General features: G+C 39.6%; 1 protein-coding gene across 1 annotated transcript in view; it reads left to right on the forward strand.

Annotated features, from left to right (window-relative positions):
• The window catches only part of LOC115176124 (uncharacterized), a 145,424-nt gene that overhangs the window by 12,239 nt on the left and 106,649 nt on the right, over positions 1-26,536 (forward strand). Inside the window, exons 7-34 of the mRNA XM_029735957.1 lie at positions 10-135; positions 193-618; positions 2,872-3,221; positions 3,826-4,029; positions 4,222-4,352; positions 4,445-4,506; positions 4,655-4,755; positions 4,932-5,019; positions 5,628-5,776; positions 5,969-6,099; positions 6,192-6,253; positions 6,402-6,502; positions 7,164-7,251; positions 7,860-8,008; positions 8,201-8,331; positions 8,424-8,485; positions 8,634-8,734; positions 8,911-8,998; positions 9,602-9,750; positions 9,943-10,073; positions 10,166-10,227; positions 10,376-10,476; positions 10,651-10,738; positions 11,342-11,490; positions 11,683-11,813; positions 11,906-11,967; positions 12,116-12,216; positions 12,394-12,481. Of these exons, the coding sequence (XP_029591817.1) occupies positions 10-135; positions 193-618; positions 2,872-3,221; positions 3,826-4,029; positions 4,222-4,352; positions 4,445-4,506; positions 4,655-4,755; positions 4,932-5,019; positions 5,628-5,776; positions 5,969-6,099; positions 6,192-6,253; positions 6,402-6,502; positions 7,164-7,251; positions 7,860-8,008; positions 8,201-8,331; positions 8,424-8,485; positions 8,634-8,734; positions 8,911-8,998; positions 9,602-9,750; positions 9,943-10,073; positions 10,166-10,227; positions 10,376-10,476; positions 10,651-10,738; positions 11,342-11,490; positions 11,683-11,813; positions 11,906-11,967; positions 12,116-12,216; positions 12,394-12,481 (3,612 nt within the window). The remainder of the gene's footprint in view (positions 1-9; positions 136-192; positions 619-2,871; positions 3,222-3,825; positions 4,030-4,221; positions 4,353-4,444; positions 4,507-4,654; positions 4,756-4,931; positions 5,020-5,627; positions 5,777-5,968; positions 6,100-6,191; positions 6,254-6,401; positions 6,503-7,163; positions 7,252-7,859; positions 8,009-8,200; positions 8,332-8,423; positions 8,486-8,633; positions 8,735-8,910; positions 8,999-9,601; positions 9,751-9,942; positions 10,074-10,165; positions 10,228-10,375; positions 10,477-10,650; positions 10,739-11,341; positions 11,491-11,682; positions 11,814-11,905; positions 11,968-12,115; positions 12,217-12,393; positions 12,482-26,536) is intronic.

Below are 26,536 nucleotides of genomic sequence, written 5' to 3' on the forward strand. Positions count from 1 at the left end.
CAACTTTAGCCTCTACTTCAACCACAGCAGCTCCAACAACCACTACAGCTGCCTCTACGACAACCACTGCAGCTCTAACTACAACAACTTCTGCTCCAACAACCACTACAACTCCAGAACCTACTACGACAACCAGTGTAGCTCCTACGACCACAACGAACGCAGCACCTTCTACAACAACTACAACTTCAGCTCCTACGACAACCACAACAGCACCTACTACAACACCTGCAGTTCCTACAACTGTAGCTCCCACGACCACTATACCTGTTGTACTTTCTACAACAATCACAACTACAGCTCCAGCAACAACAACTGTAGCTTCTACGTCATCCACAGCAGCTGCCTCTACAACAACCACTGCAGCTCTAACTACAACAACTGCTGCTCCAACAACCACTACAACTCCAGAACCTACTACGACAACCAGTGCAGCTCCTGCTACAACAACTGCTATTCTAACAACCCCAACGACCGCAGCACCTTCTACATCAACTTCAGCTCCTACGACAACCACAACAACAGCCCCTACTACAACACCTGCAGTTCCTACAACTGTAGCTCCCACGACCACTACACCTGCTGTACTTACTACAGCAATCACAACTACAGCTCCTGGTACAACAACTGTAGCTTCTACGTCAGCTGCCTCTACGACAACCACTGCAGCTCTAACTACAACAACTGCTGCTCCTACCACCACTACAACTCCAGAACCTACTACCACAACCAGTGCAGCTCATACAACAACAACTGCTGTTCTTACGACCACACCGACCGCAGCACCTTCTACAACAAATTCATCTCCTACGACAACCACAACAACAGCACCTACTACAACACCTGCAGTTCCTACAACTGTAGCTCCCACGACCACTACCCCTGCTGTACTTACTACAGCAATCACAACTACAGCTCCTGCTACAACAACTGTAGCTTCTACTTCAGCTGCCTCTACAACAACCACTGCAGCTCTAACTACAACAACTGCTGCTCCAACAACCACTACAACTGCCTCTATAACAACCACTGCAGCTCTAACTACAACAACTGCTATTCTTACAACCACTGCGACTGCAGCACCTTCTACAATAACTACAACTTTAGCTCCTACGACAACCACAACAGCAAGACCTACAACAACTGTAGTTCCCACGACAACTGCAGCTCCTACAACAACTTTAGCCTCTACTTCAACCACAGCAGCTGCCCCTACGACAACTACTGCAGCCCTAACTACAACAACTGCTTCTCCTACGACCACTACAACTCCAGAACCTACTACGACAACCAGTGTAGCTCCTACGACCACAACGACCGCAGCAACTTCTACAACAACTACAACTTCAGCTCCTACGACAACCACAACAACAGCACCTACTATAACACCTGCAGTTCTTACAACTGTGGCTCCTACAACGACCACTACAAGTGCTGTACTTACTACAACAATCACAACTACAGCTCCTGCTACAACTGTAGCTCCCACGACAACTGCAGCTCATACAACAACTTTAGCCTCTACTTCAACCACAGCAGCTCCAACAACCACTACAGCTGCCTCTACGACAACCACTGCAGCTCTAACTACAACAACTGCTGCTCCAAAGACCACTACAACTCCAGAACGTATTACGACAACCAGTGCAGCTCCTACTACAACAACTGCTGTTCTTACGACCACAATGACCGGAGCACCTTCTACAACAACTACAACTTCAGCTCCTACGACAACCACAACAACAGCACCTACTACAACACCTGCAGTTCCTACAACTATAACTCCCGCGACCACTACACCTGCTGTACTTACTACATCAATAACAACTACAGCTCCTGCTACAACAATCACAACTACAGCTCCTGCTACAACAACTGTAGCTTCTACGTCAACCACAGCAGCTGGCTCTACGACAACCACTGCAGCTCCTGCTACAACAACTGCTGCTCCAACGACCACTACAACTCCAGAACCTATTACAACAACCACTGCAGCTCCCACAACTGCTATTCTTACAACCACTGTGACTGCAGCACCTTCTATAATAACTACAACTTCAGCTCCTACGACAACTACAACAGCAACACCTACAACAACTGTAGTTCCCACGACAACAGCTGCTCCTACAACAACTTTAGCCTCTACTTCAACCATAGCAGCTGCCCCTACGAAAACTACTGCAGCCCTAACTACAACAACTGCTGCTCCTATGACCACTACAACTCCTGAACCTACTACGACAACCAGTGCAGCTCCTTCTATAACAACTGCTGTTCTTACGACCACAACGACCACAGCACCTTCTTCAACAACTACAACTTCAGCTCCTACGACAACCACAGCAACAACACCTTCTACAACACCTGCAGTTCCTACAACTGTAGCTCCCATGACCACTACAGTTTCTGTATTTACATCAACAATCACAACCACAGCTCCTGCTACAACAACTGTAGCTTTTACGTCAACCACAGCAGCTGCCTCTACAACAACCACTGCAGCTCTAACTACAACAACTGCTGCTCCAACGACCACTACAACTCCAGAACGTATTACGACAACCCCTGCAGCTCCTGCTACAACAACTACAACTTCAGCTCCTACGACAATCACAACAACTGTAGCTCCCACGACAACTGCAGCTCCTACAACAACTTTAGCATCTACTTCAACCACAGCAGCTGCCCCTACGATTTCCACCGCAGTCCTAACTACAACAACTGCTGCTCCTACCACCACTAGAACTCCAGAACCTACTACGACAACCAGTGCAGCTCCTACTAAAACAACTGCTGTTCTTACGACCACAACGACTACAGCACCTTCTACAACAACTACAACTTCAGCTCCTACGACAACCACAACAACAGCAGCTACTGCAGCACCTGCTGTTCCTGCAACTGTTGCTCTCACGACCACTACGCCTGCTTTATTTACAACAACAATCACAACTACAGCTCCTGCCACAACAACTGTAGCTTCTACGTCAACCACAGCAGCTGCCTCTACGATAACCACTGCAGCTCTAACTACAACAACTGCTACTCCTACGACCACTACAACTCCAGAATCTGCTACGACAGAACCTACTCCTACGACTGCTACGACTGCAGAACCTACCATGACAGCCAGTGCAGCTCCATTGACAACTGCTGTTCTTATGACCACATCGACTGCAGCACCTTCTACAACAACTACAACAGCTCTTTCTACAGCAACTGTAAATCCTATGACAACAATAGTTGGTCCTACGACACCTATTACAACAATTAATACTGCAGGTCCTACAACCAACACCACAACTGGTAGTTCTCATCCTACAACAACGACTACAACTGCAGCACCTACAAGTACAACCACAATTGTACCTAAGTCGACACCCAGAACTGCAACTTCTAACTCAACTTCTATGGCATCAACAACTAGGTATGCAAGATAAATTAGTATAATTATTTCATACAATTCAATTAACACTTTGTCAATCAAGGAGCCTTTGCAACAATGAACCGTGTATATAAGACCACTAGATTTCTTACATTCTTTTATTAATTATTTTAACATTTTCTAAAAATGAGTATAAATTAGCATATAAATTAGCATATAATAACCCAGCAAAAATAATATTAACTCTTGAACCGATCAAGCTAGAGAGACCGAACCAACTTTCATATATTCAGGCTATCCTATCCTATCCTATCCATCAATCAATCTTTCCATCTACCTACTTTTTCCAATTATAACCAGTCACTACCATTACTACTGCAGTGACTGCCAATACTATGACTTATTTTACAACCATGAATACTTTAAGACAAGCTAGCAAGTACACACATTTTCTTTAGGAAATGTAATTTTCCATGTATTATTATTTTCTCTTAGATTGGGCACAGTGGGGGTTTTGGTTGAACTGATATTCAAGGTCAAATCACCAGTCCCCACTGAGGATGATGTCCTTGGTGCCGTCAAGAAGCAACTGTCTCCTCAGTTCACGACCACTCAAACCACCTTCCAGAATGCAACTTATATCAGTGAGTTCAACAAATTAGGCCTCGTGAAGACATTAATTTCCTGTCTATAAAATAATTTCTTAATAAGTAAACATGCAACTGCTCCTGCTATCTAAATACTTCTTGAATGTTTTTTAATGTTGTTGAAACTCCTAAATTGTAGCAGTTAATTTGATCTGTTGCTATAGTGACAATGTTTTTGTGTGCTCACAGAACTTACAGATACTTCATTTGCCATCGTCCTTGGTTTCAAAATAACCAATGTAACCCAGGAGTCTCTAAGTAATAGACTCACACTCACCAATGAGACCGAAACCCAGATACAGGATTCAATTAACATACTAGTAAGATACTGTACTTCTATACATAAGATACATCCATGGTCATGTTCAGGTCATGATAGTAATTGACAACTTGATGTTTTGTCCCCTTTTAGCTCCATAAGGTTCTCAGTGAACCAGACGGCAAACAGTTTCAATTTCCCAACGCCAACTTCATGTAAGTACAACGTCATAACCTTGAACCAACCCATCTTTCTCAACTGCACTCTTTAGAATTTCTGCAGATTTCATTTAGCTTGGTACAGCTAAACAGGATGAAGGGAACATGTTTAACTCTCACACAAAACCCATTTTTACATCCACAGTGACGATGGCACTGAAATCACGGCAAACGTGACGTATGTATACAAAGAGGAAGATGTCAACCAGCCTAGTAGTTTTCTACAGGAAGTCTTAAAAGTCTCAGGTATGCTGCTTTTGTTACCATACGGTTGTCATTTCTATGTTTTTTTTTATGACAGTGAGTTATCAAACACCATGTAATGTGTATAATACTCAATCTGGAAAACACTTATATATCTATGTTATGTGACATATTACAATTTATAATCCCTCTAAAATGTATTTTCATTTCTATTCTAGGTCTCCTGACCACCACTGTTGCCCCAACAACAACTATCAGCAACACACCACTTCCTACCCTTTTGACTTCAGTGACATCAACAACTAGGTAAGCAAGATCATTTATTATAATTATTTCATACAATTGAATTAACACTTTGTCAATCAAGGAACCTTTGCAACAATGAACCATGTTTATCCATGCTTGTGTCGTTAACTACTGATGTTTTAATAAAAGCATCCAAAATGTCAACCTTTCTTTAGAAAAGCTCTTTGAGTACATCAATCGGTCAAAAGGCGCAATATAAATCCAATCCATTATTATTAATGTGCTTGCTGAAGGCAAGACCACTAGATTTATGACATACTTTTTCCAATTATTTTAACATTTTCTAAACTTTCTAAACTAAAACAATTTAAATGAGTATAAATTAGCATATAAAAACCCAGCAAAAATAATATTAACTCTTGAACCGTTCAAGCTAGAGAGACCGAACCAACTTTCATATGTTCAGGCTATCCTATCCTATCCTATCCATCAATCAATCTTTCCATCTACCGACTTTTTCCAATTATAACCAGTCACTACCATTACTACTGCAGTGACTGCCAATACTATGACTTATTTTACAACCATGAATACTTTAAGACAAGCTAGCAAGTACACACATTTTCTTTAGGAAATGTAATTTTCCATGTATTATTATTTTCTCTTAGATTCGGCACAGCGGGGGTTTTTGTTGAACTGATATTCAAGGTCAAAACACCAGTCCCCACTGAGGATGATGTCCTTACTGCCGTCAAGAAGCAACTGTCTCCTCAATTCACGACCACTCAAACCACCTTCCAGAATGCAACTTATATCAGTGAGTTCAACAAATTAGGCTTCGTAAAGACATTAATTTCCTGTCTATAAAATAATTTCTTAATAAGTAAACATGCAACTGCTCCTGCTATCTAAATACTTCTTGAATGTTTTTTAATGTTGTTGAAACTCCTAAATTGTAGCAGTTCAGTTGATTTGTTGCAATAGTGACAATGTTTTTGTGTGCTCACAGAACTTACAGATACTTCATTTGCCATCGTCCTTGGTTTCAAAATAACCAATGTAACCCAGGAGTCTCTAAGTAATAGACTCACACTCACCAATGAAACTGAAACCCAGATACAGGATTCAATTAACATACTAGTAAGATACTGTACTTCTATACATAAGATACATCCATGGTCATGTTCAGGTCATGATAGTAATTGACAACTTGATGTTTTGTCCCCTTTTAGCTCCATAAGGTTCTCAGTGAACCAGACGGCAAACAGTTTCAATTTCCCAACGCCAACTTCATGTAAGTACAACGTCATAACCTTGAACCAACCCATCTTTCTCAACTGCACTCTTTAGAATTTCTGCAGATTTCATTTAGCTTGGTACAGCTAAACAGGATGAAGGGAACATGTTTAACTCTCACACAAAACCCATTTTTACATCCACAGTGACGATGGCACTGAAATCACGGCAAACGTGACGTATGTATACAAAGAGGAAGATGTCAACCAGCCTAGTAGTTTTCTACAGGAAGTCTTAAAAGTCTCAGGTATGCTGCTTTTGTTACCATACGGTTGTCATTTCTATGTTTTTTTTTATGACAGTGAGTTATCAAACACCATGTAATGTGTGTCACGTCCTGGCCAGTATATAAGGTTAATTGTTTTGTAGTTTGGTCAGGGCGTGACAGAGGGTATTTGTTTTATGTGGTTCAGGGTGGTGTGTTTGGTTTAAGGGTGTTTGTTTTAGTAATTCCGGGTGTTGGTTTATGTTTAGGTATTTCTATGTGGAGTCTAGTATGTCTGTTTCTATGTCTGGTGAATTGGTGTTGGGACTCTCAGTTGAAGGCAGGTGTTTTCTATCTGCCTTTGATTGAGAGTCTCATATATGAGGGTGTGTTTGTGTTTGTGTTTTGTGGGTGATTGTTCTGTGTAAAGCACTATGCTTTGACAGACTGTTAGTTGTTCGTTTTCGTATTTTGTTATTTTTGTATGTTCATTTTTGTAGTGAATAAAAATCAAGATGAGCATTCACGAACCTGCTGCGTATTGGTCCACATTTTCCGATGTCGATTTCGTTATATCGTCAGAGGACGAAGACAAGCGTGACAATGTGTATAATACTCAATCTGGAAAACACTTATATATCTATGTTATGTGACATATTACAATTTATAATCCCTCTAAAATGTATTTTCATTTCTATTCTAGGTCTCCTGACCACCACTGTTGCCCCAACAACAACTATCAGCAACACACCACTTCCTACCCTTTTGACTTCAGTGACATCAACAACTAGGTAAGCAAGATCATTTATTATAATTATTTCATACAATTGAATTAACACTTTGTCAATCAAGGAACCTTTGCAACAATGAACCATGTTTATCCATGCTTGTGTCGTTAACTACTGATGTTTTAATAAAAGCATCCAAAATGTCAACCTTTCTTTAGAAAAGCTCTTTGAGTACATCAATCGGTCAAAAAGCGCAATATAAATCCAATCCATTATTATTAATGTGCTTGCTGAAGGCAAGACCACTAGATTTATGACATACTTTTTCCAATTATTTTAACATTTTCTAAACTTTCTAAACTAAAACAATTTAAATGAGTATAAATTAGCATATAAAAACCCAGCAAAAATAATATTAACTCTTGAACCGTTCAAGCTAGAGAGACCGAACCAACTTTCATATGTTCAGGCTATCCTATCCTATCCTATCCATCAATCAATCTTTCCATCTACCGACTTTTTCCAATTATAACCAGTCACTACCATTACTACTGCAGTGACTGCCAATACTATGACTTATTTTACAACCATGAATACTTTAAGACAAGCTAGCAAGTACACACATTTTCTTTAGGAAATGTAATTTTCCATGTATTATTATTTTCTCTTAGATTCGGCACAGCGGGGGTTTTTGTTGAACTGATATTCAAGGTCAAAACACCAGTCCCCACTGAGGATGATGTCCTTACTGCCGTCAAGAAGCAACTGTCTCCTCAATTCACGACCACTCAAACCACCTTCCAGAATGCAACTTATATCAGTGAGTTCAACAAATTAGGCTTCGTAAAGACATTAATTTCCTGTCTATAAAATAATTTCTTAATAAGTAAACATGCAACTGCTCCTGCTATCTAAATACTTCTTGAATGTTTTTTAATGTTGTTGAAACTCCTAAATTGTAGCAGTTCAGTTGATTTGTTGCAATAGTGACAATGTTTTTGTGTGCTCACAGAACTTACAGATACTTCATTTGCCATCGTCCTTGGTTTCAAAATAACCAATGTAACCCAGGAGTCTCTAAGTAATAGACTCACACTCACCAATGAGACCGAAACCCAGATACAGGATTCAATTAACATACTAGTAAGATACTGTACTTCTATACATAAGATACATCCATGGTCATGTTCAGGTCATGATAGTAATTGACAACTTGATGTTTTGTCCCCTTTTAGCTCCATAAGGTTCTCAGTGAACCAGACGGCAAACAGTTTCAATTTCCCAACGCCAACTTCATGTAAGTACAACGTCATAACCTTGAACCAACCCATCTTTCTCAACTGCACTCTTTAGAATTTCTGCAGATTTCATTTAGCTTGGTACAGCTAAACAGGATGAAGGGAACATGTTTAACTCTCACACAAAACCCATTTTTACATCCACAGTGACGATGGCACTGAAATCACGGCAAACGTGACGTATGTATACAAAGAGGAAGATGTCAACCAGCCTAGTAGTTTTCTACAGGAAGTCTTAAAAGTCTCAGGTATGCTGCTTTTGTTACCATACGGTTGTCATTTCTATGTTTTTTTTTATGACAGTGAGTTATCAAACACCATGTAATGTGTATAATACTCAATCTGGAAAACACTTATATATCTATGTTATGTGACATATTACAATTTATAATCCCTCTAAAATGTATTTTCATTTCTATTCTAGGTCTCCTGACCACCACTGTTGCCCCAACAACAACTATCAGCAACACACCACTTCCTACCCTTTTGACTTCAGTGACATCAACAACTAGGTAAGCAAGATCATTTATTATAATTATTTCATACAATTGAATTAACACTTTGTCAATCAAGGAACCTTTGCAACAATGAACCATGTTTATCCATGCTTGTGTCGTTAACTACTGATGTTTTAATAAAAGCATCCAAAATGTCAACCTTTCTTTAGAAAAGCTCTTTGAGTACATCAATCGGTCAAAAGGCGCAATATAAATCCAATCCATTATTATTAATGTGCTTGCTGAAGGCAAGACCACTAGATTTATGACATACTTTTTCCAATTATTTTAAAATTTTCTAAACTTTCTAAACTAAAACAATTTAAATGAGTATAAATTAGCATATAAAAACCCAGCAAAAATAATATTAACTCTTGAACCGTTCAAGCTAGAGAGACCGAACCAACTTTCATATGTTCAGGCTATCCTATCCTATCCATCAATCAATCTTTCCATCTACCTACTTTTTCCAATTATAACCAGTCACTACCATTACTACTGCAGTGACTGCCAATACTATGACTTATTTTACAACCATGAATACTTTAAGACAAGCTAGCAAGTACACACATTTTCTTTAGGAAATGTAATTTTCCATGTATTATTATTTTCTCTTAGATTCGGCACAGCGGGGGTTTTTGTTGAACTGATATTCAAGGTCAAAACACCAGTCCCCACTGAGGATGATGTCCTTACTGCCGTCAAGAAGCAACTGTCTCCTCAATTCACGACCACTCAAACCACCTTCCAGAATGCAACTTATATCAGTGAGTTCAACAAATTAGGCTTCGTAAAGACATTAATTTCCTGTCTATAAAATAATTTCTTAATAAGTAAACATGCAACTGCTCCTGCTATCTAAATACTTCTTGAATGTTTTTTAATGTTGTTGAAACTCCTAAATTGTAGCAGTTCAGTTGATTTGTTGCAATAGTGACAATGTTTTTGTGTGCTCACAGAACTTACAGATACTTCATTTGCCATCGTCCTTGGTTTCAAAATAACCAATGTAACCCAGGAGTCTCTAAGTAATAGACTCACACTCACCAATGAGACCGAAACCCAGATACAGGATTCAATTAACATACTAGTAAGATACTGTACTTCTATACATAAGATACATCCATGGTCATGTTCAGGTCATGATAGTAATTGACAACTTGATGTTTTGTCCCCTTTTAGCTCCATAAGGTTCTCAGTGAACCAGACGGCAAACAGTTTCAATTTCCCAACGCCAACTTCATGTAAGTACAACGTCATAACCTTGAACCAACCCATCTTTCTCAACTGCACTCTTTAGAATTTCTGCAGATTTCATTTAGCTTGGTACAGCTAAACAGGATGAAGGGAACATGTTTAACTCTCACACAAAACCCATTTTTACATCCACAGTGACGATGGCACTGAAATCACGGCAAACGTGACGTATGTATACAAAGAGGAAGATGTCAACCAGCCTAGTAGTTTTCTACAGGAAGTCTTAAAAGTCTCAGGTATGCTGCTTTTGTTACCATACGGTTGTCATTTCTACGTTTTTTTATGACAGTGAGTTATCAAACACCATGTAATGTGTATAATACTCAATCTGGAAAACACTTATATATCTATGTTATGTGACATATTACAATTTATAATCCCTCTAAAATGTATTTTCATTTCTATTCTAGGTCTCCTGACCACCACTGTTGCCCCAACAACAACTATCAGCAACACACCACTTCCTACCCTTTTGACTTCAGTGACATCAACAACTAGGTAAGCAAGATCATTTATTATAATTATTTCATACAATTGAATTAACACTTTGTCAATCAAGGAACCTTTGCAACAATGAACCATGTTTATCCATGCTTGTGTCGTTAACTACTGATGTTTTAATAAAAGCATCCAAAATGTCAACCTTTCTTTAGAAAAGCTCTTTGAGTACATCAATCGGTCAAAAGGCGCAATATAAATCCAATCCATTATTATTAATGTGCTTGCTGAAGGCAAGACCACTAGATTTATGACATACTTTTTCCAATTATTTTAACATTTTCTAAACTTTCTAAACTAAAACAATTTAAATGAGTATAAATTAGCATATAAAAACCCAGCAAAAATAATATTAACTCTTGAACCGTTCAAGCTAGAGAGACCGAACCAACTTTCATATGTTCAGGCTATCCTATCCTATCCATCAATCAATCTTTCCATCTACCTACTTTTTCCAATTATAACCAGTCACTACCATTACTACTGCAGTGACTGCCAATACTATGACTTATTTTACAACCATGAATACTTTAAGACAAGCTAGCAAGTACACACATTTTCTTTAGGAAATGTAATTTTCCATGTATTATTATTTTCTCTTAGATTCGGCACAGTGGGGGTTTTTGTTGAACTGATTTTCAAGGTCAAAACACCAGTCCCCGCTGAGGATGATGTCCTTGGTGCCGTCAAGAAGCAACTGTCTCCTCAATTCACGACCACTCAAACCACCTTCCAGAATGCAACTTATATCAGTGAGTTCAACAAATTAGGCTTCATGAAGACATTTATCTCCTGTCTATAAAATAATTTCTTAATAAGTAAACATGCAACTGCTCCTGCTATCTAAATACTTCTTGAATGTTTTTTAATGTTGTTGAAACTCCTAAATTGTAGCAGTTCAGTTGATTTGTTGCAATAGTGACAATGTTTTTGTGTGCTCACAGAACTTACAGATACTTCATTTGCCATCGTCCTTGGTTTCAAAATAACCAATGTAACCCAGGAGTCTCTAAGTAATAGACTCACACTCACCAATGAGACCGAAACCCAGATACAGGATTCAATTAACATACTAGTAAGATACTGTACTTCTATACATAAGATACATCCATGGTCATGTTCAGGTCATGATAGTAATTGACAACTTGATGTTTTGTCCCCTTTTAGCTCCATAAGGTTCTCAGTGAACCAGACGGCAAACAGTTTCAATTTCCCAACGCCAACTTCATGTAAGTACAACGTCATAACCTTGAACCAACCCATCTTTCTCAACTGCACTCTTTAGAATTTCTGCAGATTTCATTTAGCTTGGTACAGCTAAACAGGATGAAGGGAACATGTTTAACTCTCAAACAAAACCCATTTTTACATCCACAGTGACGATGGCACTGAAATCACGGCAAACGTGACGTATGTATACAAAGAGGAAGATGTCAACCAGCCTAGTAGTTTTCTACAGGAAGTCTTAAAAGTCTCAGGTATGCTGCTTTTGTTACCATACGGTTGTCATTTCTATGTTTTTTTTTATGACAGTGAGTTATCAAACACCCTGTAACGTGTATAATACTCAATCTCGAAAACACTTATATATCTATGTTATGTGACATATTACAAGTTTATAATCCCTCTAAAATGTATTTTCATTTCTATTCTAGGTCTCCTGACCACCACTGTTGCCCCAACAACAACTATCAGCAACACACCACTTCCTACCCTTTTGACTTCAGTGACATCAACAACTAGGTAAGCAAGATCATTTATTATAATTATTTCATACAATTGAATTAACACTTTGTCAATCAAGGAACCTTTGCAACAATGAACCATGTTTATCCATGCTTGTGTCGTTAACTACTGATGTTTTAATAAAAGCATCCAAAATGTCAACCTTTCTTTAGAAAAGCTCTTTGAGTACATCAATCGGTCAAAAGGCGCAATATAAATCCAATCCATTATTATTAATGTGCTTGCTGAAGGCAAGACCACTAGATTTATGACATACTTTTTCCAATTATTTTAACATTTTCTAAACTTTCTATACTAAAACAATTTAAATGAGTATAAATTAGCATATAAAAACCCAGCAAAAATAATATTAACTCTTGAACCGTTCAAGCTAGAGAGACCGAACCAACTTTCATATGTTCAGGCTATCCTATCCTATCCATCAATCAATCTTTCCATCTACCTACTTTTTCCAATTATAACCTGTCACTACTATAACTTAATTTACAACCATAAATACTTTACGACAAGTTAGGCAGCACACACATTTTCTTTAGGAAATTTAATTTTCCATGTATTATTATTTCCTCTTAGATTTGGCACAGCCGTGGTTTTTGTTGAACTGATATTCAAGCTCAAAACACCAGTCCCCACTGAGGATGCTGTCCTTGGTGCCGTCAAGCAGCAATTGTCTCTTCAATCCAAGATCACTCAAACCACCTTCCAAAATGCAACTTATATCAGTGAGTTTAAGAAATTAGGCTTCATGAAGACATTTATCTCTACTCTGTAACATAATTTCTTAATAAGTACACATTCAACTGCTCCTGCAATCTAAATACTTCTTGAATGTTTTTTTAATGTTGTTGAATCTCCTAAATTGTAGCAGTTCATTTTATCAATGTTTTTGTGTGCTCACAGAACTTACAGATACTTCATTTGCCATCAAACTTGGTTTCAAAATAACCAATGTAACCCTGGAGTCTCTAAGTAATAGACTCACATTCACCAATGAGACCTACGTCCAGATACAGGATTCAATTAACACACTAGTAAGATACTCTACTTCTATACCTAAGATACATCCATGGTCATGTTCAGGTCACGATAGTAATTGATAACTTGATGTTTTGTTCCCTTTTAGCTCCGTGAACTTCTCAGTGAACCAGACGGCAAACAGTTTCAATTTCCCATCGCCGACTTCATGTAAGTACAACGTCATAACCTTGAACCAACCCATCTTTCTCAACTGCACTCTAGAATTTCTGCAGTTTTCATTCAGCTGCTGCTTGTACAGCTAAACAGGAAGAAGGGAACATGTTCAACTCTCACACAAAATCCATTTTTACATCCACAGTGCTGATGGCACTGAAATCAGGGCAAACGTGACGTATGTATACAAAGAGGAAGATGTCAACCAGCCTAGTAGTTTTCTACAGGAAGTCTTAAAAGTCTCAGGTATGCTGCTTTTGTTACCATACGGTTGTCATTTCTATGTTTTTTTTATGACAGTGAGTTATCAAACACCATGTAACATGAAAAATACTCAATTCCGAAAACACTTTTATATCTATGTTATGTGACATATTACAAGTTTATAATCCCTCTAAAATGTTATTTTATTAATATTCTAGGTCTTCTGACCACCACTGTTGCCCCAACAACAACTATCAGCACCACACCACTTCCTACCCTTTTGCTGACTACTCCTTTCAATACCACAAGTGTTGGAGGTTTTCCTGGCTGGGCTTTGGCCATTATCATTCCTTGTGGCATCGCTATCATTCTGGTACCCCTGTGGATCCTGCTATGTGTACGTATAGGCCTGTGTTCACATGTGTACTATGAAAATAGTTTACATAGTATTTCATCAAATAAGCTGTTTATTTTCTGCAATGATATTTTGCATGTGAATCATGCTTCCCCATCTTTGTTTTGCAGTGTATGCTATGTGGCTGCTGTGCAGCTGTAAGGAGACGCTGGCACAGACGCAGATCTTACAATGTACAGTACACCACCAGAAACGGACTCTTCTGAGGTGACAACACTAACATCAGTGGGCAACTGTCATCACAAGAATAGCCAATTATCTATCTATATCTGCTAATCAGGAGACTTCATTGGGTGCTTGCATCTATTTTTTTTATCATGATAAGAAAATTCTTAATGGGCTTAATAATCCGCAAGTTTTTTGCACATCGTACAATTTTTTATATTATACATCTGATTGTTAATCAAAGTTACAGCTGAGCTGAACAGTGTGTATGTTTATGTATTTATTAGCTATGTAATTTATGTGGTTTCAAGCTGTGCTGTCCACTGACTAAAACGGTTATCAGTTATTTATTTAATGTATAATAAGGTAGATTCAAATATTTATTTGAGTTTTGTTATTTCCTCTCTTGATTAACTATTAAGTAACTTATTTTCAACTGCAATACAGTACTTGTTTCTTCATCACACAGTTTGACAAATGTAATAAAGACTTTGCAAATCAGTATTAAGTAAACATTTTATGAATTGGTTTGACTCATGAGGGTGATTACAGCCAGCACATCTAAACATCAAAGGAAGTCAAGATTGTCCGACCTGGCACCTTACGCTCTGAAATATCTAACACAATTTAATATCTACAGTTCCAGTCAAAAGTTTGGACACACAAACTCATTCAAGGATTTTTCTTTCTTTTTACTATTTTCTACATTGTAGAATAATAGTGAAGATACCACAACTATGAAATAACACATATGAAATCATGTAGTTACCAAAAAAGTGTTCAAATAAAAATATATTTTAGATTCTTCAAAGTAGCCACCCTTTGCCTTGATGGCAGCTTTGCACACTCTTGGCATTCTCTCAACCAGCTTCACCTGGAATGGTTTTCCAACAGTCTTGAAGTAGTTCCCACATATGCTGAGCACTTGTTGGCTGCTTTTCCTTCACTCTGCGGTCCAACTCATCCTAACCATCTCTATTGGGTTGAGGTCGGGTGATTGCGGAGGCTAGGTCATCTGATTTAGCACCGCAAATAGCCCTTACACAGCCTGGAGGAATGTTGGGTCATTGTCCTGTTGAAAAATAAATAGTCACACTAAGCGCAAACCAGATGGGATGGCGTATCGCTGCAGAATGCTGTGGTAGCCATGCTGCTTAAGTGTGCCTTGAATTCTAAATAAATCTCAGACAGTGTCACCAGCAAAGCACCCCCACACCATCACACCTCCTCCAAGTTTCTTCTTCTTATTGGTGTCCTTTAGTAGTGGTTTCTTTGCAGCAATTCGACCATGAAGGCCTGATTCATGCAGTCATCTCTGAACAGTTGATGTTGAGATGTGTCTGTTACTTGAACTCTGTAAAGTATTTATTTGGGCTGCAATCTGAGGTGCAGTTAACTCTAACAAACGTATCCTCTGCAGCAGAGGTAACTCTGGGTCTTCATCTCCTGTGGCAGTCCTCATGAGAGCCAGTTTCATCATAGCGCTTGATGGTTTTTGCGACTGCACTTGAAGAAACTTTCAAAGTTCTTGACATTTTCCGAATTGACTGACCTTCATGTCTTAAATGACTGTTGGACTGTTGTTTCTCTTTGCTTATTTGAGCTGTTCTTACCATAATATAGACTTGGTATTTGACCAAATATGGCTATCTTCTGTATACCACCCCTACCTTGTCACAACACAACTGATTGGCTCAAACGCATTAAGAAAGAAAGAGGATTTCATTCACTTGCTATCTGGCACTGTAAACAAACACATGCCTTACGGCGAGGATAGCTGTGCTGCAAGCCCAACTTCAGAAGCAATCGTTAGGCAAGGGCAATTTCAGTGTAGGAAAGGATGAAACAGCGTCTGTGCCACCAGTCAGTACAGATAGTAACGTTAGTATAAACCCCCTCGCACGGTCCCCGCAGCCGGACAACTTTCTTATGGCTTCTGGAGGGAAACGCTGTAGGAATGCTCAACCGGTGTCGCTTATTCAGCCGACAGAAACTTTCAATCGGTTCTCCCCATTAAGCGAGTCGGAGTCAGAGGTCGAGACTTCTCTGGTCTCTACTCCTCCCGTTATGGGGTCTGAGACGCCGAAGACTCCCACCATTAGCTCTGACAAATTGATAACCCTAGTCATTGGCGACTCCATTACCTGCAGTATTAGACTTAAAACGAATCATCCAGCGATCATACACTGTTTACCGGGGGGCAGGGCTACCGACGTTAAGACTAATCTAAAGACGGTGCTGGCTAAAGCTAAAACTGGTGAGTGTAGAGAGTATAGAGATATTGTTATCCACGTCGGCACCAACGATGTTAAGATGAAACAGTCAGAGGTCACCAAGCGCAACATAGCTTCAGCATGTAAATCAGCTAGAAAGATGTGTCGGCATCGATTAATTGTCTCTGGCCCCCTCCCAGTTAGGGGGAGTGATGAGCTCTACAGCATAGTCTCACAACTCAATCGCTGGTTGAAAACTGTTTTCTGCCCCTCCCAAAAGATAGAATTTGTAGATAATTTGCCCTCTTTCTGGTACTCACCCACAAACAGGACCAAGCCTGGCCTGTTGAGGAGTGACGGACTCCATCCTAGCTGGAGGGGTGCTCTCATCTTATCTACGAACATAGACAGAGCTCTAACTTCTCTAGCTCCACAATGAAATAGGGTGCAGGCCAGGCAGCAGGCTGTTAGCCAGCCTGCCAGCTTAGTGGAGTCTGCCACTAGCACAGCCAGTGTAGTCAGCTCAGCTATCCCCATTGAGACCGTGTCTGTGCCCCGACCTAGGTTGGGCAAAATTAAAGATGGCGGTGTTCGCCTTAGCAATCTCACTAGTATAAAGACCTCCTCCATCCCTGCCATTATTGACAGAGATTGTGATACCTCACATCTCAAAATAGGGCTACGTAATGTTAGATCCCTCAATTCAATGGCAGTTATAGTCAATGAACTAATCACTGATCATAATCTTGATGTGATTGGCCTGACTGAAACATGGCTTAAGCCTGATGAATTTACTGTGTTAAATGAGGCCTCACCCCCCGGTTACACTAGTGACCATATCCCCCGCGCATCCCGCAAAGGCGGAGGTGTTGCTAACCTTTACGATAGCAAATTTCAATTTACAAAAAAACCCAACAACAATGACGTTTTCGTCTTTTGAGCTTCTAGTCATGAAATCTATGCAGCCTACTCAATCACTTTTTATAGCTACTGTTTACAGGCCTCCTGGGCCATATGCAGCTGAGTTCCTCACTGAGTTCCCTGAATTCCTATCAGGACCTTGTAGTCATCGCGGATAATATTCTAATTTTTGGTGACTTTAATATTCACATGGAAAAGTCCACAGACCCACTCCAAAAGGCTTTCGGAGCCATCATCGACTCAGTGGGTTTTGTCCAACATGTCTCTGGACCTACTCACTGCCACAGTCATACTCTGGATCTAGTTTTGTCCCATGGAATAAATGTTGTGGATCTTAATGTTTTTCCTCATAATCCTGGACTATCGGACCACCATTTTATTACGTTTGCAATCGCAACAAATAATCTGCTCAGACCCCAACCAAGGAGCATTAAAAGTTGTGCTATAAATTCTCAGACAACCCAAAGATTCCTTGATGCCCTTCCAGACATCCTCTGCCTGCCCAAGGACGTCAGAGGACAAAAATCAGTTAACCACCTAACTGAGGAACTCAATTTAACCTTGCGCAATACCCTAGATGCAGTTGCACCCCTAAAAACTAAAAACATATGTCATAAGAAACTAGCTCCCTGGTATACAGAAAATACACGAGCTCTGAAGCAAGCTTCCAGAAAATTGGAACGAAATGGCGCCACACAAAACTGGAAGTCTTCCGACTAGCTTGGAAAGACAGTACCGTGCAGTATCGAAGAGCCCTCACTGCTGCTCGATCATCCTATTTTTCCAACTTAATTGAGGAAAATAAGAACAATCCGAAATTTATTTTTGATACTGTCGCAAAGCTAACTAAAAAGCAGCATTCCCCAAGAGAGGATGGCTTTCACTTCAGCAGTAATGAATTCATGAACTTCTTTGAGGAAAAGATCATGATCATTAGAAAGCAAATTACGGACTCCTCTTTAAATCTGCGTATTCCTCCAAAGCTCCGTTGTCCTGAGTCTGCACAACTCTGCCAGGACCGAGGATCAAGGGAGACACAAGTGTTTTAGTACTATATCTCTTGATACAATGATGAATATAATCATGGCCTCTAAACCTTCAAGCTGCATACTGGACCCTATTCCAACTAAACTACTGAAAGACCTGCTTTCTGTGCTTGGCCCTCCTATGTTGAACATAATAAACGGCTCTCTATCCACCGGATGTGTACCAAACTCACTAAAAGTGGCAGTAATAAAGCCTCTCTTGAAAAAGCCAAATCTTGACCCAGAAATTATAAAAAACTATCGGCCTTTATAGAATCTTCCATTCCTCTCAAACATTTTAGAAAAAGCTGTTGCGCAGCAACTCACTGCCTTCCTGAAGACAAACAATGTATACGAAATGCTTCAGTCTGGTTTTAGACCCCATCATAGCACTGAGACTGCACTTGTGAAGGTGGTAAATGACCTTTTAATGACGTCAGACCGAGGCTCTGCATCTGTCCTCGTGCTCCTAGATCTTAGTGCTGCTTTTGATACCATCGATCACCACATTCTTTTGGAGAGATTGGAAACCCAAATTGGTCTACATGGACAAGTTCTGGCCTGGTTTAGATCTTATCTGTCGGAAAGATATCAGTTTGTCTCTGTGAATGGTTTGTCCTCTGACAAATCAACTGTAAATTTCGGTGTTCCTCAATGTTCCGTTTTAGGACCACTATTGTTTTCACTATATATTTTACCTCTTGGGGATGTCATTCGAAAACATAATGTTAAATTTCACTGCTATGCGGATGACACCCAGCTGTACATTTCAATGAAACATGGTGAAGCTCCAAAATTGCCCTCGCTAGAAGCCTGTGTCTCAGACATAAGGAAGTGGATGGCTGCAAACTTTCTACTTTTAAACTCGGACAAAACAGAGATGCTTGTTCTAGGTCCCAAGAAACAAAGAGATCTTCTGTTGAATCTGACATGTAATCTGGATGGTTGTACAGTCGTCTCAAATAAAACTGTGAAGGACCTCGGCGTTACTCTGGACCCTGATCTCTCTTTTGAAGAACATATCAAGACTGTTTCAAGGACAGCTTTTTCCATCTACGTAACATTGCAAAAATCAGAAACTTTCTGTCCAAAAATGACGCAGAAAAATTAATCCATGCCTTTGTTACTTCTAGGTTGGACTACTGCAATGCTCTACTTTCTGGCTACCCGGATAAAGCACTACATAAACTTCAGTTAGTGCTAAATACGGCTGCTAGAATCCTGACTAGAACCAAAATATTTGATCATATTACTCCAGTGCTAGCCTCCCTACACTGGCTTCCTGTTAAGGCAAGGGCTGATTTCAAGGTTTTACTGCTAACCTACAAAGCATTACATGGGCTTGCTCCTACCTATCTTTCCGATTTGGTCCTGCCGTACATACCTACACGTACGCTACGGTCACAAGACGCGGGCCTCCTAATTGTCCCTAGAATTTCTAAGCAAACAGCTGGAGGCAGGGCTTTCTCCTATAGAGCTCAATTTTTATGGAATAGTCTGCCTACCCATGTGAGAGATGCAGACTCAGTCTCAACCTTTAAGTCTTTACTGAAGACACATCTCTTCAGTAGGTCCTATGATTAAGTGTAGTCTGGTCCAGGGGTGTGAAGGTGAACGGAAAGGCTGGAGCAACGAACCGCCCTTGCTGTCTCTGCCTGGCCGGTTTCCCCTCTCTCCACTGGGATTCTCTGCCTCTACGTCTATTACAGGGGCTGAGTCACTGGCTTACTGGTGTTCTTCCATGCCGTCCCTGGGAGGGGTTCGTCACTTGAGTGGGTTGAGTCACTGACGTGGTCTTCTTGTCTGGGTTGGCGCCCCCCCTTGGCTTGTGCCGTGGCGGAGATCTTTGTGGGCTATATTCGGCCTTGTCTCGGGATGGTAAGTTGGTGGTTGGAGATATCCCTCCAGTGGTGTGGGGGCTGTGCTTTGGCGAAGTGGGTGGGGTTATATCCTACCTGTTTGGCCCTGTCCGGGGGTTTCATCGGATGGGGCCACAATGTCTCCTGACCCCTCCTGTCTCAGCCTCCAGTATTTATGCTGCAGTAGTTTATGTGTCGGGGGGCTAGGGTCAGTCTGTCACATCTGGAGTATTTCTCTTGTCCGGTGTCCTGTGTGAATTTAAATATGCTCGCTCTAATTCTCTCTTTCTTTCTTTCTTTCTTTCTTTCTTTCTTTCTTTCTTTCTTTCTTTCTTTCTTTCTTTCTTTCTCTCTCTCAGAGGACCTGAGCCCTAAGACCATGCCTCAGGACTACCTGGCTTGATGACTCCTTGCTGTCCCCAGTTCACCTGGCCGTGCTGCTGCTCCAGTTCCAACTGTTCTGCCTATGGAACCCTGACCTGTTCACCGGATGTGCTACCTGTCCCAGACCTGCTGTTTTCAACTCTCTAAAGACAGCAGGAGCGGTAGAGATACTCTCAAATATCGGCTATGAAAAAGCCAACTGACACTTACTCTTGTGTTACTGACTTGTTGCACCCTCGACAACTACTATTATTATTATTTGACCATGCTGGTAATTTATGAACATTTGAACATCTTGGCCATGTGCTGTTATAATCTCCACCCAGCACAGACAGAAGAGGACTGGCCACCCCTCATAGCCTGGTTCCTCTCTAGGTTTCTTCCTAGGTTTTGGCCTTTCTAGGGAGTTTTTCCAAGGCACCGTGCTTCTACACCTGCATTGCTTGCTGTTTGGGGCTTTAGGTTGGGTTTCTGTACAGCACTTTGAGATATCAGCTGATGTAAGAAGGGCTATATAAATACATTTGATTTGATTTGATCAAGGAAGGAACGATAGGATGAATTATCAGCTAGGGAGGGGACTAGTTAGCTAGCTAAATTAGATTGACGGGGTTTCTAATAGATAGCACAGCCACAAAGTTAAAATTGTCTATATTGTAGCAATTCATGAGAACATAATTGGTGTTAATGGTTTAAAATCTAATTTTAAGAAGAGACATTTTAGAACTAGACAGGGTTTATGACTTTGTGACTCTAGTAATGACCATTTGACGGGGATTCGATCATAAAGAAGGAGCTTGGAGCGACAGACCAAGGGTCCCCGACCTATCATCACAAAATTTGAACACTACCAACAAAAGGAGTTGATCAAAAGCAGGGGAAAGGAGCTTAAAGGGATCAAATTCGGTCTCATTGACCAATTTCCACGGGAGATAAACGAACATCGCAAGAGGCTGCATCCTGTACAGAGGCAACAGAGGTAGAGGGGTAAGCTTGCCTTTCTCATTGTGGACCAACTCTTTATAGATGGACAGCTATTCCGTGACAGCTCCATCACACCATGGCTGTGCTAAATTCTACAGGGACTTCAGGTTACGAAAATAAAGAAAGTATGGAAACTGTAAAAATATCTGAAGATTATGAAGTGGATATGAACACATACGTACTCAATTACATGCTCGCTTACACATACGGACTTATACATACACATACACATTTGAAAGCGCTGTCTTCTCTCTCTCTCTAATGTTGAGGACTGTTCTATAATTTAATTTGTTTCTTGTTTGTCTATCTTTTCTACGTCTTTGTCTACATGTTTACAACAAGCAAGGGGAAGATATCAGAATATTGACATTGGGGAATAATAGCATATTGTACGGGATACATTTGTACTGTAGTGAAGCCGTCTCTAAAGCAATGCAAGGCCTCTTTCATGATCATGTGAAACATCATTTGCTATGGATATGCTGGGTTGTGTTTTTCAATGATGTTGAAGGTAATTATGATGCAACTATGACGTTGATATGATATGGATTACAATTATCATCCTCAATATTAAGGCTATACGCACTACATGTTATACACATAGACACTCAACCATGCAAATTGGCGGGGTTATTTTTTATTTGGACATCACACATTATAGTCTTATTCTTAAACAGACATCGTACACACACACTAAATCCCATCAAATATCATACACACCTAATCAGATTTACTACAAACATAATATCTGGTCTCAATTTTCTAACATCTGTGGCATTGGCTCACAGGCAAACAGGCAAGGGAATAAAACACATATTGCTAGAACCTATTTCTTGAATTCTAAATATCAAACATTTGAAAGCTCTAATTTTGACCGTCATAATACCTCTTATGGTAGTAACTTTACAAGCACTAATTATGGTCAATATATACTGAGAATAGTATCTAGTTATGGTAAGGGGTGAAATAAGTATAGCCAGTTATAATTGTAACGGTTTAGCAGATTATATAAAAAAAAGAAGATCAGTCTTTAAGTGGCTTAAAGAAAAGGAATATAACATATACTGCTTCCAGGAAACTCAGTCTACATCCTTAGATGAAGTTGCGTGGAAAAAGGAATGGGGTGGTGAAATAATTTTATGTCATGGACAAAGGAACTCAAAAGTTGTGATGATATTAATTAACAAAATAGTCAGGAAATAGTCAGCAAATAGTCAGGAAGGATTCGCAAGGAATGTGGATCTTTTTGATTATGAAAGTGGACGAAAAAGACATTTAGCTCATTAATCTCTATGGTCCAAATCAGGTTGATCCATACTTCTTTGAAAGTATTTATACCAATTTATTGAACTTACAGGCAAACAAATGATCAAATCATTATGGTGGGAAGAGTCAATGGACCATAAATGAAATCACTCTACAAACTATCATCACTGTGCCCTTAAGGAAATCACAAATGTTATGGACACATTAGAAATAGTGGATATTTAGAGACTAAAAAACCCTGACCTAGTGAGATATACATGGAGGAGACTTAATCAAGCTAGTCATCTTGATTACTTTCTAGTCTCTTTCTCTCTTGCATCCAAGGTGAAAAAAGTTTTAATAGGAGAAGAAATGCATTCGGATCATCATCTAATTGGCCTTCACTGTCATAGGTTTCGTAAGGAGTGGACCGAAGTGCTCATCTTCTTATTTTTTTAAAGAAAACAATCACAAAATAAACAGACGACGAAAACAGTCCAGTAAGGTGCACAGACTATACTGGAAACAACCACCCACAAACACAAGTGAAAACAAACACAACTAAATATGGCCTCCAATTAGAGACAACAACAACCAGCTGCCTCTAATTGGAGGTCATTGCCAAAACTAACATAGAAATAGAAAAGCTAGATAAACACATAGAAATAGAAAATGTAGAACATAAACCAAAAACACCGAACCACACAAAACAAACACCCCCCTGCCACACCCTGACCAAACTACAATGACAAATAACCCCTTTTACTGGTCAGGACGTGACATTCACATAACTCTTATAGAATTTCCATGTGGACGGGAATATTGGAAATGTAATCAAAGTTTACTGGAGGACAACTTATTTTTAACTAAGACAAAATAATTTATAACTGAATTTTTCCAGTAGAATATAGGTTCAGCAAATCCCCTTATTGTTTGGGATACCTTCAAATGTACCGTCAGAGGTCATTCAATTCAATATTCATCAATAATAAAAAAGCAGTTTCTGGCTAAAGAGACAAGACTAACAAGGGAAATACATGAACTTATAGTACAGGTAGATAGCAATAAAAACAATACTACAGAGATACAAAATAAGTTAGAGGAAAAACCAAAAGAACTTGAGGAACTTATTCGAGAACAATCTAATGTAATCTATTACAAAAATAAAGCAAACTGGGTGGAATATGGAGAAAAATGCACAAATGTCTTCCTGTATCTAAACACAGGAATGCTGGCAAAGAGAATTTGCAGAAACTTGTCACTGAAGACGGAGTCATCTATGATTCTCCAAATTATATTTTAAAAGAGGAAGCTAAATATTTTAAGCAGATGTTCTCTTTTCCGTCTCATCCTCTCCCACTCAATGAAGATGATGGTAAGGAATTATTTCCAAATAGTAAAATAGTAAAAGAAAATTGAAAATTAAGAAATGTACAGAAAGATCAGTGCGAAGGCCAAATTACAGAGGAATAACTTTTTGAGGCTATTAAATCCTTTCAGTCTGGAAAAACTCCAGGGCTTGATGGCATACCAGTGGAGGTATACAGTGGCTTGCGAAAGTATTCACCCACCTTGGCATTTTTCCTATTTTGTTGCCTTACAACCTGGAATTAAAAGCAATTTTTGGGAGGTTTGTATCATTTCATTTACACAACATGCCTACCACTTTGAAGATGCTGAATATGTTTTATTGTGAAACAAAGAAGAAATTAGACAAAAAAACTCAAAACTTCAGCATGCATAACTATTCAACCCCTCCTCCCCCCCAAAAGTCAATACTTTGTAAAGCCACCTTTTGCAGCAATTACAGCTGCAAGTCTCTTGGGGTATGTTTCTATAAGCTTGGCACATCTAGCCACTGGGATTTTTGCCCATTCTTCAAGGCAAAACTGCTCCAGCTCCTTCAAGTTGGATGGGTTCTGCTGGAGTACAGCAATTTTTATGTCACACCACAGATTCTCAATTGGATTGAGGTCTGGGCTGTGATTAGGCCATTCCAAGACATTTAAATGTTTCCCCTTAAACCACTCAAGTGTTGCTTTAGCAGTATGCTTAGGGTCATTGTCCTGCTGGAAGGAGAACCTCTGTCCCAGTCTCAAATTTCTGGAAGACTGAAACAGGTTTCCCTCAAGAATTTCCCTGTATTTAGCGCCATCCATCATTCCTTAAATTCTGAACAGTTTCCCAGTCTCTGCCGATGAAAAACATGATGTTCTCTGAGTGATAAGAGGTGTGGGGTTTTCGCCAGACATAGCATTTTCCTTGATGTCAAAAAAGCTCAATTTTAGTCTCATCTGACCAGAGTACCTTTTTCATATGTTTGGGGAGTCTCCCACATGCCCTTTGGGGAACACCAAATGTGTTTGCTTTTTTTGGTCTTCAAGCAATGGATTTTTTTCTGGCCACTCTTCCGTAAATCCCAGCTCTGTGGAGTGTACGGCTTAAAGTGGTCCTATGGACAGTTACTCCAATCTCAGCTGTAGAGCTTTGCAGCTTCTTCAGGGTTATCTTTGGTCTCTTTGTTGTCTCTCTAATTAATTCCCTCCTTGGCAGGTTTGCTGTTGTGCCATATTCTTTACATTTTGTAATAATGGATTTAATGGTGCTCCGTGAGATCTTCAAAGTTTCTGATATTTTTTTATAACCCAACCCTGATCTGTACTTCTCCACAACTTTGTCACCGACCTGTTTGGAGAGCTCCTTGGTCTTCATGGTGCCGCTTGCTTGGCGGTGCTCCTTGCTAAGTGGTGTTGCAGAATCTGGGGTCTTTCCAAACAGGTGTACATAAACTGAGATCATGTGACAGATCATGTGACACTTAGATTGCACACATGGGGATGTTATTTAACTAATTATGTGACTTCTGAAGGTAATTGTTTGCACCAGATCTTATTTAGGGGCTTCATAGCAAAGGGGGTGAATACATATGCACCCACCACTTTTCTGTTTTTTCATTTTTAATGTATTTTCTGAAACAAATATTTTTTTCATTTCACTTCACCGATTTGAACTATTTTGTGTATGTCCATTATATGACATCCAAATAAAAATCAATTTAAATTACAGGTTGTAATGCAACAAAATAGGAAAAACGCCAAGGGGGATGAATACTTTTGCAAGGCACTGAATCAAGCCTTTTTTAATATACTAAAAGCTCCATTGTTAGATTGTTTTAACTATTCCTATGGAAATGGTAGTCTGTAAGGTACTCAGCAGGAAGGTCTAATTTCACTATTATTAGAACAAAACCCAGAGGGCCAATATAAAGATCCAGTCTATCTAAAAAAAAAATGGAGGCCCCTTACTAGCGAAATGCAAAGCACTTAGAATTAAAAAGGTTTTACCAGGTATTGTTCATCCTGATCAGACAGGATATTTTTTACATGGACTATACACTGGAGATAATATACGACAACTACTAGAAATAATAGAACCATCAAACATCT

The sequence above is a fragment of the Salmo trutta genome, chromosome 36, assembly GCF_901001165.1.
Source record: "Salmo trutta chromosome 36, fSalTru1.1, whole genome shotgun sequence".
Classification (NCBI taxonomy): Eukaryota; Metazoa; Chordata; class Actinopteri; order Salmoniformes; family Salmonidae; genus Salmo; species Salmo trutta.